The 19229-nt window shown below is 21.5% G+C and overlaps 1 protein-coding gene across 4 annotated transcripts in view; it reads left to right on the top strand.

Annotated features, from left to right (window-relative positions):
• Positions 1-58: 58 nt before the first annotated feature.
• The window catches only part of LOC129612286 (syndecan), a 151980-nt gene continuing 132809 nt past the window's right edge, over positions 59-19229 (top strand). For all 4 annotated transcript variants that reach the window (XM_055525842.1, XM_055525843.1, XM_055525844.1 and 1 more), the window contains exon 1: positions 59-1709. In XM_055525842.1, coding sequence (XP_055381817.1) covers positions 1569-1709 — 141 coding nt within the window. In that variant the 5' untranslated portion in view covers positions 59-1568. The remainder of the gene's footprint in view (positions 1710-19229) is intronic.

Below are 19229 nucleotides of genomic sequence, written 5' to 3' on the forward strand. Positions count from 1 at the left end.
GATTTTTTTTTTCTTTTCATTTAAATTTTTGTTTTTCTTTTTTGAAAGAGACCAGCACCAGTCAGACAATGTCAATTTTTTCAACTTTGTAGTCAAAGTCAAGATTTTGTTAAATAGAAAAAAAAAGAGGAAATTTTTTTTTTGGAAAATTTTAAATCTTTTATACAAGAAAAAAAAATTGATGGCATTTTAATGCCTATAAATTACTTGGTGAAAGCATACTAAAAATTAAAAAGTTTTTTTTTTTCTTATTATTTATAAATGAAAAATAAAATTTTAAAATAATTTTATTTAAGCATTAAAAAAAAAAAAAGAAAAAATTATCCAAAAAGAATACGAAAATATAAAAAGCAACAACAAAAGAAAAAAAAAATTAAAATAAAAAGATTCCAATGTATTGCAGTGGATCAAGAGAATTTGCGTCCATTTTACGAATGTATTAAACGAAGAAGAAGAAAATTTTTCTCTGGATAACATAAAAAATAAAAATAAAAAAAAAATAAATGTGCACCAATTCGTGTTCTCTGATATTTTCTTTTTTTTTATAATATTACAAATTTTTAAAATTTAAAAATTAAATACAAGTTTTTTTTTAAAAAATATTGTGAAAAATATATTTGAAAAAGAAAAAAAATTCTCCATTTCATACACACACAAACACGAGTTTTCAATATAAAACAAAAATAATATACAAGAGAGAAAAAAGTATTTTTTTTTTTTTTTTGTAATATATGAAAAAATAAATACATAAAAGTAATAAAGTGAAATATTTGAATTAAATAAAAAATATTATTTATAAATTTTAATATAGAAAATTGATTTTTAATATTCTTTTAATAAACAAGTAAGGAAAAAAAAAGAAAGGAAAAAAATACAATCATAATAAAATGGCATTGCCTGTGTAAAGTTATTTAACCTGATAAAATATCCTAATAAATATATATATATACATATATATGTAATATTGTATATATAAAATATATATATACTACCTAATAAATATAATATAGACTTAAAGACTCTATATATATAAAAAAAATTTCAAGTTATTGTTTTTATTTTTTTTTTGTATTCTCCGATTTCGGTTCTTAAATTTTTTTTTTGACATGAGAATTTTTACATTTAGCCATATAAGGGTTAAAAGTATTAAAAGATTGTCACAATTACAAAAGTAACAAACAAGTTTTAAAATATCGGTGGAACTTCAATTAAAATTTAAAACTATTTTTAAAAAAAAAAAAAGAAATAATTTTATATAAGGTATAATTCCTTACCTTTATTTATTCATCACATATTATAAATTGCAAAACATATAAGTAAAACGAAAAAAAAAAATTAAATAATCTATGCCTATTTACATATATACCTAGGTACTACTTTCATATATATACACAAGTACATACCTACCTAACAATATTAAATGAAAATTTTTCAATAAAATTTTTATTAGCATAATTTTTAAGTTCCCACAATTTAAAATATAAATAATAATTGAATATATATTAAAAAAAAAAAAAAATTTTATAAATTAGAAAATTTAAAATAATAAAAAAAAAAAATAGGAAAAAATGACACAACACAAAGAACAACAGCAACAACAGAAACAACATAGAGAAGCAAATATGTACCACCGAATATTTTCGAAAAGAATATTAACATATGCATTACTATTTGGATTAATAATGGTAACCAATGCTACAACTGATGAGGTAAGTGAAAAACATATATATATATATATTATATTATAATTATATTTAACCTAGAATTTTTGTTTTGGGCTTAGCTAACACTAGCATTTATTTATATTTTCCTACCTACCCATATATTTTTTTTTAAATCTACTTTTATTCATAAATTTAATTCATAATATTTCAGGTTTTTCTTAAATTATTTTTTTTTTTTTATAAAACGATAGTTAGTAGGTATATTTGCTGTATGCATACGCAAGCATCAATAGAAGCATATATACATGCATATATATATATATATATATATATATGTATATATATATCTATGTAGGTATATATTCCTACCTACATCTGTAAATAGCTGTCATTGATCAATCAAAATATTAATATTGTTACCTGAATTTTTACTTAAGTATAAGTATTATAATAGTAATTAATTTACATATTTACCTGTGTCTACATTTTGTATTATATATAGGTAGGTAAATATGTAGATGATTTTTATTTATATATTAAACATATTTATTTAAATATATAATTATATTACCAGTATTAGTATAATATTGTAAACTGCTTAACTTAATCAAAATTAATAAAAAATTGAGAGAAAAATGAGAGAAAAATCAGTTTTTAATTAATTAATTAATTGATTAAGCATAATATATCTGTAAAATACCTACTCAATTAACAATTTTCGAAATTACAACATTTTTGTAAATCATAAAATTTAAAATATTTAAGTAATTTTTATCAATTTTTGTTAAATCAAACTCATTTATTTTGTATACCATATGGAATTTGTAATTTTACAATATTTTTCATGCTTGTTATATATTAATGTATAACATACAGAAATAAAAGATATAAGTATATATATATGTATATATACAAATATGTGGATATAATTTATACTTACGTTAGTACTTAGTCTGATCTAATACTCTGGCAAATAAATAAGACTTACCTACTTACTTACAATATTGCTATAGTTTAATTAATTATTTTAAATGAATTAAATTAATATTTTTATTAAAATAGTTTGATACTATTCATTCATTATATTAAATTCGGTTTATTATTTAATTTAATAAAATTACGGTGAAAGTAAAAACAATTTTTCATTCATAAAATTACAAAAAATAGAAAAAGAATGAACATTGTACAGGTATTAAAAATTTTTAAAAGAGCGCATAGGTACTTAAACTATTTCATAGTAAAATTATAAAATGCAACATAATGTGCAATATACTAAACTTATATATATATGTATATATATACTTAAATTACTTTACACATTAATCTACCTACATAATATTCGAATTATATTATGACATTTTAATATTTCATTCTTTAACTATATCTATTACCATCGCATATAATGTAAAAAAAATTTGTAATAAAAAGAACAGAGAAAATAATAGAACAATGTACCGTATCTCTACCTACCTACCTTGCATATTTGGTTACAAAAAGAATAAGAAAGAAAAAAAAATATATTTTTGAGTACTAAATGATTTTTTAACACCTTTCAAAAATGCAAATTAAGTATGTACTAAAAAACAAAATTTCATATAATGAAAAAGTATTTCATACTTACTTAATGAATTTAAAATGAAAGTATTTTACGAGTATAACACAATACTTAGTTAAGGTATTTTTATTATTTAACTATTTTTCATGTATAAATGAAAATAGACAATAAAATTTTTAATTTATTTTTTTATTATTTGGAAGTTTTAATTTCCTTTTCTTTAGAATATATCAATTATTTTGCAAATATATATATATATATACGTATGGGTGGTATATGTATATACTAAAGTATATAATATAAAATATTATTATAAAAGTGGGTAAATAAGTGTTATACTTACACCTTTTATACATTTAATATTAAAAATAATAATATAATTCGCATTCAATTGTGAAAATATATTGTATAACTACTATTTATTATATGTATATATATATATACTTGAGTATATTGATATGTATGTACATATTCTTAAATTATTATAATAACATATTGATTATGTACATTACGTATTTAATCAATGAATAAGATTACTCAATATATAATTTGAAAAATTTTAGTTAGATGATAAATAATTTAAAAGAATGAGAGTGTTAATCAAAGATTTTAAGATTCTTAAATTGTTTATTATAGAACCATCTATCAAATGCAATATGTTGAGGCTAATTATTATATTGAAGTTGAAATTCTAAATATTGAAGATCAATTGAATAGTGCAATGTGATTTTGTTGAATTCATTCAATACTTAGGTTTGGTTTTTTATGTTATTTTTAAAAATTTAGGATTTTTCTTTGTTTAGGATAGGATTTTCTTTGTTTTGCAATTAAATTAAATTTAAAATTAATTGTTTTTCAGTAATTTTTAAATTAAATTATTGCTAAAATTAAAAATTATAAATTTTTACCAACTTATTTCAATTAGGCATTTGTGTTAAAATTTGTTCAGTATTTTGTGTTCGAAAATTTTTATTTCATTATTTTCATACTGTTTTACATCACAATATCTAATCCATTCTTGTCAAAGATTATCAATTTAAATAAGTAAGTATTACTATTGTAGAAGTATATATAGTTTATAGTGATATACAAAAGACAATTTTTGTAATTACGCAACAGAATTTATTTGAGTACTACTATTTTATATTAAAAAATTTAACATTCACTAGCGCACCTCAAAAGTAGGTAGTTCATTGGGTAATTACAAAAATTGTCTTCTATCTGTTACTATAAACTATAAACAATGATATTACTTATGTATTTTAATGTTTAAAGCAATTAATCACGATTTTCTTCAAGTTTGTGAAAATAAAATAATTACTTACTTAGTTACTTAAAGAGTAGTAATAAAAAGTAGTAATTGCAACGCACCGAACGAACAACTTTTATAATTTAAAACTAGTTACGATTATTGAAATTAAATCCTTCATTAAAATACGTATAAGTAGTTGCAGTATTCTAAAACTTATTAAATGTGGTTATTTGCAAAGGAAGAACTACTTATTTACTTACTTACATTTTACATTTTCTTAAATTAAAAAGCTAATCGAAATATATCAGAAGCAAAATCGAACCACAATATATTTAAAATTCAATTCAATTTAAACAATTTCTAATAAATACATATATATATATATATATATATATATATATAGGGATAAATATTCTATTTTTGTTTTTCTTTATTTTGGTTTTGTTTAATTTATATGTAAATATACTAAATATACGTATACATATATTTAATACAAGTAGTAAATATTCTAGTCTAACTATATTAATTTTAAACAATAGATAGTTAAACAAATATGATATAAGTAAAGGTGGTTAAGTTCATATACAACCCAACTATTTATATTTTTATGCACAAATATACATACATATAATAAATATGTGCTAATGCATAGTGTATTGGAACTGTTATATTTAAACCATAAGTAAAGCAAATATTACATACATTATAATACATGGTTAGATTATAATAATTGTGTATCTAGTAAATTCATGTTATATAACACAATATTAGAGAAAAAGTATAACATTATACTTAATTGTTTACATATATATTCACACATATATTTTTAATACTTATACATACCGTATAACATATTTATTTATTTAGGTACATGTGAATGTAAAAATATTTTTAGATATAATATTTGTGTATATAACAAATATATAAGTATATATATACATTTTTTTTTGTAATTGATTCTATAAACAATTTATATAGATTTTTACGGCTGCTGCTGTTCCATAAAAACAAAACAAAAAAAGAGAAAAAGTGAAAAAGGATGTTTTATCCACCATATTCAGACTTTACTTTTATTTTATATTTTTGCTGTTGTTGCTACTTGCTTTTGTTTCTTCATTCTTTTTAATATTATTATTATTTCTTTCAACTTATATACACAAACAAATATCATACACACGAGTAAGTGAGATATAAAACGATAGTACTGCTGAAACTGATCAAATCCCCATGTTGTATTTTTTTTTTTGTATTTTATAATTTTGATGGTGTATTGTTTTTAAAAACTAAAAGAAACAAGAAAAAAATAAAATTTAAGAATTGGTTTTTCGATTCTTATATATTTTTTATTCAGAAATTTTCTTCTAATGCTATCAAAGGTAAGCATTAGTAGTAAAAATGTTTTGATGATTTTAATAGGAAAAAAAAATGTACACGGGGCTATAATAGCCATAATAGTATAAAAAAAAGAATTTGATATAAATAAACAAATAAAATATAGAATGTTATAATGTAAGTGTTAGAATAAATATATTATATAATATGTATATGTTATGTATGTAGTTATAATGTGTCAAAATAAATGAATATTGCCCGGTTATAAAAACAAAACATTCTCTCAATTCATTAAATTTTATAAAATCTAAATAGGTAGACATATGCAGTCGAATCTGCATATAAAAAATTTCACGACTTTCGTTTGCTTACATCCGGTTTTTCTTATATATAAATGAAAAAAATGAATTACATAAAAATAGTATAAAAAATTTGGAAAACCAATTTTGCTATGTCAATATTTAAGGGGTTTTGATTTTATGCGAGTTCATTATATATGGGTTCGATTGTATGTACATACAATTTTTGTTATAGAATATAAATTTAAGTTTATTTAAGTATATGGAATATTGTAGATCTGATAAGAATTAAATTGCAAACTGTCAAATATATTATATAAGTTACAATATAACAGTTAACACAAATAAGTTTATTCAAATGTTTACACATTATATACTTATACTAACAGGTTTTTCATACAATATCACTTTGAAGTTCCTTCCATGACTTCAATCCGTGTATGACACGAATTGTCAATTAGAAAATTTTCGGACATAAATGACGTTTCCATTAGGAATTAATAAAGTTGGCGTCTTGTACTTAAAGTGTCATAAAAAAATTTTAATATCACTTTTTGCTATCATCACTTGATTGGAATTATGTGAACAAGTTAAATGCCTATAAGTACAATCAATTTTTGACTGGAAATCTAATTAGGGATAGCTCACTAGCTAAATCCATGTAACAAAAAAAGATATTAAATTAAAATCTTATAATTACTAATTGGAAATTGCAATTTTAGTAGTGCAAAATGATCTAGAATTTTAATAACATTTCAATAAAAAGTTTATCATCGTTTAGGTTTTTGTTCGTTGGACCCATTCCGTTAGTATCACAAATTCGATGGATTTGAGATATTTATATTACATTTCGCTTATCACTGATCTTTTATTTTATTATAAATTAGTTTATTCATAATCGTGTTTAACTCAAGACCTAAATATTTTAAATTTTATATTTCGCTATTAAATATACTTATGCAAGTAAGAAGACTTATTTACCTCATAAAATATAACGGTATAGTTATATAACACTATTAAATATTTTACATTTTTATTTGCCTTTATTGTTACATTTGATTATTCCAATACTTTTGCACTTCAAAATATACCCTGAATCTTAAAGGTAATTTGAAAAAGAATACATATAGCAGAATATTATAAAGTAGTTGTATAATATACGAACGTGTATACTTATGTGTATATACATATTTATATTAGTATATTTACGCGGGGAGCCTACAACTTTTACCATTATCCAATTAATAATGGATATATATAAAATGTAATGACTTTGTTTTGCAATGTACTAAACATTTACTTTATTTATATATACTTATATATATAAATTATTTATATATATATATATATATATATATATATATACTAACTCATTTACCTACATATTTGCTTTTATATTTTTTTTGTTTCTCTCTGTCTCTCTATTTATTGTACTTTTTATTTCTAACTATTATGTATATACATAATGTGTATGTATGTAAGTATTATTATACATATATAGAAATGGTTCCGGTGAATCTAAAACCATACTGAATCAAACAATTCAAATTAAATTTTTTTTTTCTTTTCTAGATATTTAAATAAGTAGGTAGATATGAAAACTACCTTTATTTGACTTTGTTTTTTTTTTGTATACCTACTTGTACGAGTCACTAAATATGAATGTATGTATGTATGTATATAAAATAATTTTTAAAGTCTATAACCACATTTTATATATTTTTTTTTTGTATCTTGGAGAAATTTTCAAATGAAATTTGAAAAGAAATTTATGTAGGATTTTAAAGAAATGAAAAAAGAATAAGAAAAAAGAAGAGAAAAAATTGATTAGCTAAGTATTTTAGCTAATTTTTTCTTTTCACTTTTTATTTTTTGAATTTTGTTGGTTTTAGTTGTTTTATTTGAAAAAATTTTGATTTTTATTTTTCACTTTAAAAATTCTGATTAATTTAAAAAATAAATACTTATATTACTAACAAAATAGAAAATATTTAAAATACTTATTAAGTAATTAATAAATAAGAAACTCGAATTCTTAAATACCTCGCTTAATTTTGTATTTTAAAGAAAATTATTCAAATAACTCAATAAATTTGTATTTGACGATTAAAAATTTAACTATAAATTTTTGATTCCAATTCAAAATTTGAATAAATTTTATTATTAAAATTAATAATGCGGCCTAAAATTAATTCAACCAATTTATAGTTTTACTTTTAAAAATTTTCAACAGATGTCTCTTTAACGTTTTGGTCTCAAATTCAAATAATATAAGCTTTTTACTAAGTAGAAATCAAAAAAATTTAATTCCAAAATATTTAGAGAATGTTTATTGCAATTTTTTAAGAAACGAAAATTGAGGAGGTAAGAGTGAGACTGACGATGTATTTATACGTAAATGGTGGGGCATTAAAATAAACATTTATGGTTACATATAGTGACTTGGTCTGAAATAAACTCTTGCTGAAAAGTAAATCTAATCTAGACTAAGTTAATAAATTAATATTCAAATTATCATTTATCCTTATTTTTGTTTGATATTTTTTTTATGAAAATTCTTATTCTGGAGACATCCATTTGACCTGATGATCTTTCTTATACTTATAAATATTTTGTATTATTATTTATTTTTTTATCTACAATACAAATCCGCCCTTTTTTTCTTAAAAGTAGATAATAAAAATATACCTACCAGAATATAACAGATTGTGTTTAGGTAAATAAGTATTTAAAACTGTAATTTTTATCTATTTCTGGGCATTTTACGAAAAAACCAATATTGACAAAAAATTTTTTTTTTGGGTAAGATCAAACTAAATTGCTTCAAAAAGAAATTGAAAAAGTATTCATTCAATATTGTTGAATGTCAAAATATTTTCTGACATTTTTGCAAAAAGTAGCCCATATTACTATAAAAGGCGATTGCATCTTTTGAAATAATAATGACAAGGGCTTTAATTTAAATATTGTTCAATAAAATTGATAATTTATCATTTTACATACTTACTTTTAAGAGAAAGCAGTATATCGTATGTATATCGTATATATATCGTAACTACAATTTGCAGAAATATATCGTAACTGCAAACTAGTTTCCAATTAGTTACCTTTTAAATAAAATTTCATTAAATTACATTTAATTGGAGACATTTCGAGAAAAAAATATTCTAATAAGCAAAGTATAAGTATGTTACTAAAAGTTCTAAAGATGTAGAATGTATTTATGAAGCAATTTCATAAAATTTATTTAATTTATTAAGTATTGTACGTTATCTAACTATAAACAATTATTTTTAATGAATAATAATAACAATAATAATAAACATTAAACTGTAAATTGAAAATTAGTTCAGAAGAACGTCATAAACAAAACATTTTCTGGTATAAGAATCATTTTCAAATATAAAGTTCACAATAAGTATTTGTATATTAATTTGTATAACATTATCAGTTTTTAAATAAGTGAATGAATAATTGTTTATATTTATTTAAATATTTCACAATATATGTATTCTATGTATATAGAACAAATTACATACACATACATATATGTTTACATATGCAATAAATATATTATGCTAGAATTTTGTGATCTAATTGACCATTTAGGTGTGAATCATAAGTAACTATATATGTACAATATTTTTCAATAATAAATAATGTTTAAATTTACTACTAAGATTAAGAGCACAAAATAATATTAATTTTATTCCGGGAAATACCATTTGTAATAAAGAAGATTTCATAATATTATATACTTATACTTACCTTTAGTTAATACGAGTACATAATTTATATATTTTCGTATTTGTTTATATTTATTTAATGATAATAAATAAATGTACATGATAGTCACTTAACTGATAGTACAATATTATATTGGTTTATGTGGTTTATGGCCGGTTATACACGAAATAAATTTTGAATTATATAAGCAAAATTGAATAAATAAAATGCTAAGGCTATTGATGTAGTAATAAAATTTTGGTTTTAATTAATCGCTATTCACCATAGGACGTATTCAAATTCTTGAGTTGTTTTAAAATAAAGATTTGTCTTTAATAAATCAAGCGCGCATTTATCACTTATTTTATTCTATTTTCGTTTAGAAACAAAGCTAAATTCTATGAGAATTGGATAATTAATTTAAAATTATATTAAACTTATAAAAATACTTTTTATAAATTTTGTTTTAGCATGCGAATATAGTTTATAAAATAATGTTAAGTTATACTGGTATTAGGATTGGAGTATTTCATTATTCCTATACAATTCTCCCTCTAAGTGGTGGATTCTTTAAGAGTGGGTTGTTAAATTTATTTTTACAGTTATAAGTTAGAACTGCGTTGTTACTGTACTGAACAGATCAGTCCGCTTTAATATGTACTTAAGAAATTCCGTGAAATTTCTGCCAGAGGTATTGCAGAGATGTACAAACAAAATTAATACTTAGTAATAATTATATTTTAACAAATTTTTGCCAAACACTGTTTGGTTTTGACTCTTTTTGTTTTTTTCGTAGTAGTACTACAATTTTATAGTTCTATCACATTATAGTTCCAAAAATGTATATATATAAAATTTTAAATTAATTTTTAAAGATAAACCTGTATCCTGTTATCTGCAACGATACAATATTATTGAAACTGCAATACCAGATTTACCTGCAATTAATGATTTCTCTATTATGACATAGATGGCATACCAATTAAAAAGTTATACAATTAATGTTGTCAAATTAATAGTTAAAATTACAACTGTATGATATCACATTCAGTTCCGTCACACTTGCTCTACCTCACTTTACCATTCTGATCCGGTTCAGAACCGCAGGTTCACAGAGATAATGAAAAATAGTAGTCTTCTTCTTCTCTATATTTCTCGGCAACAGGTCATTTTGAGTGGCAATACCTTGAATTATTGTATATTGTGATATATTAGACCCAATATTTCAAATTGATTTCCTAATACATGGAATTTCAAATATTATAATTCTCTTACAATATTATCTTTGCATTCACAGCAAAAAAAAAAAAAAAATTTTTATACATATTGCAAAATTTAACCGCACGGTCACGTCATCATACTACTTATTTGGGGGTATTCTTACTTACCTATTCTTACTACGAGTATTCAGAAATAACGGACTTCGTGCTATTTTTTTTTTTACCATCAGAGATGCCTACTTATTCATAATTTTTTCCTTATTTAATAAAATTCAATGAATAACTATTGAATAAAAATCTTCAATTTTCTCTTATCAGCAAAAAAAAAAGAGAAGAAAAAAACAAATTCAAATCTGAATATTATTTTTTATTTTTTTTTGTTTTTTTTTTTTGAAAAACCAAATTGGCATAGATGGGCAAATCTTATATTTTGTTTTTATTATTATAAAAATGTCTCAATTTTGAAAAGAAAAGTAAAAAAAAAAGATAAGGAAAAAATTAAAGCAAAAATTTCCCGCCATTTTGATTTATCAGAATCCAATTTTTCTTTATTCTAATTTAAATCTATCTTCTTCATTCTTTTTAATTTGAATAAAGCTTTAATAAGAGTATTAAAATAATAATAAAAGAAAAAAAAATGATAGGAAATTCTTAAATGCTTAGATCTATATCACATAGAATTTAATAAGAAATGTGAAAAAAAATGAGAAAAATCGAAAAAGAAAAATCAGAAAGGAGAAAGAAAAATCTCTTTGTTTGTATAACGGTGATTATTGATTCAAGAAGGGAAATGCTATACTATATATGAGGGAAAAGCGAGACAGAAAGAAAGTCTATAGAGGAAAAATAAGAAAAAATACTTGAATTATCGTTATATGAATGTATGTGTGTATATATATATATATATGTACAAGCACACGGCCATAAGAATATTTTTAATGCGAAAAAGAAAACAAAAATCAGATTTGAAAGATTAAGATATTATATGTAACATACTTATAGTCACTTCCTATGTTGAGCGCATCAATGAAGAGGAAAATTAAATTTCCATAGTAAAATATCACATACATACATACATATTTACCTATCCAATTTTAAGTACATACATATACACTGCATATCTTACATAATATAAGATTATGTTTATATATTATATTGTACGTACAAGAATTTATTAAGTATGTTAGTGGGTATGTAAAAGATTCAATAATATTATAAGTCATATTTCAAGTTTTGTAAAAAATTTCCCTTCATTTTCATTTTGATTATTCTTATAATTTTACAGTTGTCATTTAAGTATGTGTACATATATACGTATATGTATTAATGAATATACCTATAATTTTTTTTTTAATTTATTCTAATTTATACTATGAATAAAATATTTTAATTTATTTACAATATTTAATTATATATATTATTTGTATATGTATATGCATGTATGAAATAATAACTTGCTATTATAACGGGTAGGCATATGCAACTATTATAAGATTATGTACCGGTTGAAGGAGTAAAGTGTGTGTGCGAGCCGAAATTAATTTAATTTTCTAGATTCTCTACTATATAATTTATCAATAAATTCGTAGATCCTTATGATTTTGAAATGATTTAGTGAATTCCAATGATTTTGAGTTATTTTTATAACACAAAATGTGACATTATTTCATAAATTTGCTAAAAGAAATAGGAATTTGAAGAAAATAAAAAAACCTCATTCGTAAATCTAAATAAACAGAAAAATTAAATTAAATAAAACAATTAAGTTTAAAACAGCTATGAGTACGTGTTTTCGAACTTATACCTGATGTAATATATAGGGTACACTAAAATATAATGTTTGTATCACCTATATGTAAAATATCGACACTATTGAAATATCATAAAATTTTAGGTTCTAATGTTAATACTTGAATTTTATGACATTTTTATATGATCCTTATATAATCAAGTATTAAAATTCGTCAAAATTTTTTTATTAAGTACAATAAATTATTAGAATTTTCAAATAAACTCATACTTAGTTTAGATCTGATTATTAAGATGTAAGTAACAATATATAAAAATTAAATATAATTTTATAAAAATATAATATAACTACATACTTACTTAGTTCATTGCCCAATGAATTTATTTATATTCAAATTTATTCATAGAAAAATCTCAAACATTTTTTTTTTCCGAAATTCATCAAATTTTCATGTTAATATTTAAATATTTTTGTAAAAATACTTACAGTTTTCATTATTATTCTGAATATTAAGAAAAAAAAAATTTCAAATCAGAATTCTTACTTTCATAAATCGAAGTGTACGTACAGACCTAGATTCAATATTATTTAGGTAATATTTGAATAATTATTGATTGTCAGTACAGCAGCGGCATCACTTCGAATTACTCAAATGAAGATATTTGTGAGTGAATTTCAGTAAAAAAACGTTGATTAATTTTTTTTGCAATTAAATTTAATTTAATAATTGTAATGATTTAGTCGAATTTATATTATAACTTCATTAATACGGAAATTTTCATTCATTTTCTAAAAGTATATTAAGATTAAGACCTGTTGGGAATACTACTTTAGTGAATACTTCTGCTACGGTTAGAATAATTGTATATAACTTGACAATTCAGGAACTAAATACGATTCTTGCTGGGCTAAAAAATTCAGTAATAAGTAAGTGCAGTATTTATTCGGAATTGGATAATCCGGTGCTATATAAGAAGAATATAAAAATTTTTGAGCTACATAATTAGAATTTTTACATAAAAAACTCATATAATTTCCTTCTATTTAACGGAAATAACTGTAGTACTTACCTAACTTTGTACTTATATATAAATATTTATAAATTCTCTAATATACATTCATGTAATATACTAAGTATTCAGATGTTAAATTCTAGAATATACATACTAGAATTATAAAATCTCAATTATTATTATTTTTAATTTCATGGAAAATATTTTTTTATTTGAATAAAAAATTTTCTTGTCTTAAATTTTAAAAATAGAATATCAAAGTATATAAGTACTTGAAATATTTCGTTATTCATATAATCAACCAAGTGTATACATGTATGTATGATTGTAAGTAAAAACGTGTAATATAAATTGTACATTAATGTGTCTACAGATTATATATGAAAATATACGCGTATAACACAATTTCTAAGAAGTTGTACATATGTACATACGTATATAGAGTCATTAAGTAGAAAATCAGTTGGCGTGATTTCTATTTAACCTAAGAATACTCGACATCTAAGTCAATTTCTAGTACATACTTTTACATTTATTCAAATCAAAACATAATTATATTGTAAACATTGTATGTATCCTCACATATTTAAAAAATAATTTTAATATTTTGTATTAAACTAAAGCTGACGATCGATTTTAAAATTGTATATACTTACATACATAATACGAAACTAAAATGCTTACTTATGATTTTTGTATTTATTATAAAAAATATTATAGGCTTAAATGTATGTAATTTGAGTTAAATGTAAAATAAATAAATCCGTGAAAATTATTAATACATCTAGACCAATATTTATACCAATAAATATTTATGTATACACACACATATATATATATATATATATATATCAATCAATATTCATGTTACAAACTAATTAATTTAATTTTAAAAATTATAATTGGAAAAAAATTACCTTAAAATACCAAACTAAAATTCAAAAAATAAAATAAAAACTAAAATAATGTGGAGTTGAACATGACAACTCTGTGATATCCGTGTCAATAAGTGAAACATGTGCTACACGTGCTACAATACAAAAATCATATCGGATATTGTTATATTACAAATAATTAATTGTAAGACCTTTTTATTATAGAATTCCATTATAAAATATGTTCTGAATTTTATACTATACGTACTTATTGTTTGTGAAGTTATATGACATCTGTCATAAGCGGAAATTATTTTGTTAAATTTTAGCATTATAGAAGCTGCATTGTGATTTACTTGCGTAACTTTTACACTAGCTAATGAAATTAATACAAAAGACCATAGCCCGATTAGTAGTAGAAATGTGATTAAATTATGTTGTATAACAGCTATTCTAAATCTTGCCGAATTCGAATAAATTTCAATAAATATTATTATAATATAAGGCGTTCATTTAAGTATAATATTTCAAACAGTTTGCGGTTTTGCGCTTAACTTAACTAAATTAGGTTTTGATCACTGATATAGGTCACTGATATAGGTAAGCAAGTACTCAGCAAGAATATATGTAAGTAAGTTTATTCATAAAAGATACATTAATATGTTCACATTTAAGATTATTTCTTTTTAACGTTGCAAACCGAGTGGTAAATTAATAACACCTTATGAGTATAGTTTGTACGGGTATTAAATTGAAAACACAAAAAAGTGGTTAACCAAAATTATTGGTTTTTTTTTTTTGTTTGTTCTTCTTCTGGTTAGATGTCGTGTAAAGTTTTTGTATTTTATACCAGTAATAAATGTAATTTTTTTTTTAATTTAAATTTTTTTTTTTAATGAGTTTTTTTGAAATAGTAAATTTTGATTATTTTCAATTTTATTTTAAATGCAGTTTAAAATATTTAAATATTTAGTATTTAGACTTCGAGTACACTTGTGATACAAAAAGATGGCATATTTCAAACTAATGTCTATGATTTTTTTGAGTTAGCCCAAGCCGAAAAACTTGCATTGGAATCACAAAGCCCGTTCCGAAGCATTTCTATCGTAGGCGACCTTCCGTGACACGTATTTATACAATTAGTGCTAAATAATGCCTATAACTTACTCATCATACCGAATTATATCGCCGAACAAATATTATTCGGCATAGTACTAATTCTGACATTCGTTTAAGTGTTGTTAATTATGGCCACCAGGTTATGCAAAACATACGCTTAAATATTTTTATTATCTTTCTGATTTGAATTGAAATTTCAAATTTTTTTTTACTATAGATGTCGTAATACTCACTAACCTATACAGTCGTATATGTATGTATTTTCACTTCATAGCTGTTGTAAAGCTTATTTTTGCATAATTAATTTTTCAAAAGATTTATGACCTTGAACTCTTTTTTCTTCTCATTTTCTTATATTTTTTTATATTCTCCATATCTTGATAGAATTTTTTTTTTTTCATATTTTTCATTTAATGTAATTTTTGAAAAGAAAAAAAGAGAAGGAAGAAAAAAAAAAAAATGAAAATAAATCCTTTAATGTTCTGATTTTTCTTTATAATTATTTTATTATTTTTATTTTTTTTTTTATGTTTTTTTTTTACATTTTAAATCTTTTTAATTTGTACATTAGTGTATCTATAGATATATGTATGAATGTGTGTATGTAACCATAATTGAGTTAAGAATTATGAGATTTTATTTCTTACATACCTAAAAACCTATACACAAGTACAGGTCCTATAATTATACATCTAAGGTAAAGGATTTTTTTTTCAGTATATTGTTGAGTCAGAACTTACCTTCAAGTCTAGATACCTACAATATATAATTTTCGTTTTTTGGAGGATACTTGTTTAACACCTATATTTTTTTCTTGTTTTTTGTTTCCATTTTCACATTTACTTTTGTTGTATTTCTTATACCTTTTCCTTTTTACTATTATTTTCTTCTATTCCTTTAATGTTTTTTATTTTTTTTTTTTGTTATTCTTAAATGTTCACCTTCAATTCCTTTTTCTTGTGTTCAACTATAAGTAATAATTTTTTTTTAGTTTTTTCTTTTGGTTTTTGTTTCCTTTTATGTTATTCAAATTGTCATGCTTTTTTTTTTTTATTTCCATTTTTTTATTCTCTTGAATTTTTTTATTCCTTTATTCTTCATTTCCTATTTAAAATTCATATTTTTTTTTTTATATTTCTTCCTTTAATTTTTATAGGATGCCTACAATTTTTATTTTTACTAATATTTCCATATATATACATGTACAATGTTCCTGCAAATATAGGTATATATATAGGTGTTTATAGTTAGATATTAAAAATCTTCGTATACCTTCTTATTATCAATACAATTATGCTTAATTTGGTATTCCTGTATAAGTATATATACTTGTATAATCCTAGTACACGTATATTATATTTAAGTAAATTTTTGGATTGCCATAAGTAGGTAATAAAATGAAATATATTTTGGCAAGTAAGTATTAACTACTTAAGTGTGTATGTTTTGTATAATATGGTGAATTCAATTTATGAGTATATTATGAGGAGGCACAATAATTATATTTATGAAACTCCGAATTGTACGAAAAATTTCATTAATTAATTAAATTAAAACTAACATAAATTTTACCTTCAAAGCTATAAGTTATAACAACTATCCGAAGCTGTGTGCTGTATACGTGTTTCAGGGTTAAAAGTAATGTCAAAGACGATTATTGCATAATCGCATTCAATATTGTTTGCGTATATTATTTTAATTTGTGAGCCCATCATGAGCCCGTAGATTTATTGAGCAATTGAGTGAATTTAATCTGGCAAAATAGATATGCATTCTCATAAAGACTCATAAGTAAATACACACCTGATATTATTTATGCCAATGCATACATTTATTTAGGAGTATACACAGACATTAACATTCAAATTATTTTTTTACCAATTATAAACTTCCATATATCATAACTTACTTACTTACATATATCTTTTTAGTATATACATATAACTTCCTTATTTACTTGTAATAATTAGAAAAAAAGTGCAAATTTATTAATTTTTCACACTCAATATTTAATTGTTATAATTAAGTGGTTTATTTGTATTCTACTCGTACAACAAGAACCTTTTCATTATAACAATTATTACTATATTATTAAGTATTGTAATTAATTAAAAAAATACTTAGTGCTAATAATTCTAAGCTTATATAAATTAAAAATAAAAATATAAAATGTTTAAAAATTAACAATTGTTAATTGTTATTTAGCACCGTTTTATAAAAGCACGTAATTATTAATTATACAAAAATACTTACTTACTACAAATTTAAGTATATTTATTTTATAAATTTATAATATGAAAATAATTATGAAAAATATTTAATTTATAATGCGATATTTTTTATTATCGAAATTTTAAAGAAATTTAATTAATTAAATTTAAAAATAAAAGAAAATTGATAATAATTATATGAGGTTTTGGATGAGATTTTCTAGTGAAAAATAAATTATGTATTCTCTATATTTTATATACTCAACGTATATAGAATGGAGCGAAATTTAATGTCATTAAATTTACTGAAGGTTAGCTATTTATAAAAAAAAAAAATAAAGATCAGTGTCAATTATTTATATTTTTTTTTACTTATACTTACTTATCTATTCTTTAATTAAATTAACAATGATAAAGTAAGTATGTATAATTAAATATTTATTTAATTTTATTGTTATTAAATGCAGTTAATTAAGTATAAAAAATAAATGACAAGCTTAGAGTGAAAAAGTTCAACAAGCAAATCAATTCGTAATATATGATGTCACTGTCCTGTTTACAAGTGGTGTGACAGTAAAGTTTTGTTTTTTTTTTTTATTTTTATTTTTAGCGATTAATCAAAGCATTAAGATATTATTGAGCTTACTTGCAAGGTATTTATTTTGAATTGTTCTTTTAGTCCTCTTAGGTACATGTTATGAGAAATATACGATAATTGTTGCTTCCGAATTATGTTATCATATGTATTTTCGTAATATCGTAATACCGTATTTCGTTAATATCGTAAATATTTTTTGAAATTATTTTTTAAAATTTACTGATTATTAAAAAAATATAAATATTATTTTAAAATTAAGGTTTTAAGATAATTAAAATTGAAATAATAATTTCTCTACTTAAGAATTTGAATCAAAAATTTTTGAGAGAAAAATTTAATTTTAATACTCGTAACCATAAATATATGTTAGAGCCAGAAAGTTCGCAAACTTGAATTTACTTAATATTATTTTTTATTTTAATCATAGATGTCGCTTGTTCCTCATCGTATCAATTAATACATATATAGCGTACATCTCAATAGTGAAGCTAAGATCGTAAATTCTTTTTAAGTACAACACGATATTTAACTTTAATGTATATGAATAAATTTTGGAAATTGTATTGCAAAATTCCAATTTCTAAGCGAGACCATCATTCATTAAAAAAATTAGTTT

This window comes from Condylostylus longicornis, unplaced genomic scaffold (assembly GCF_029603195.1).
Source record: "Condylostylus longicornis isolate FDR11 unplaced genomic scaffold, ASM2960319v2 ptg000064l, whole genome shotgun sequence".
NCBI classification, from domain to species: Eukaryota; Metazoa; Arthropoda; class Insecta; order Diptera; family Dolichopodidae; genus Condylostylus; species Condylostylus longicornis.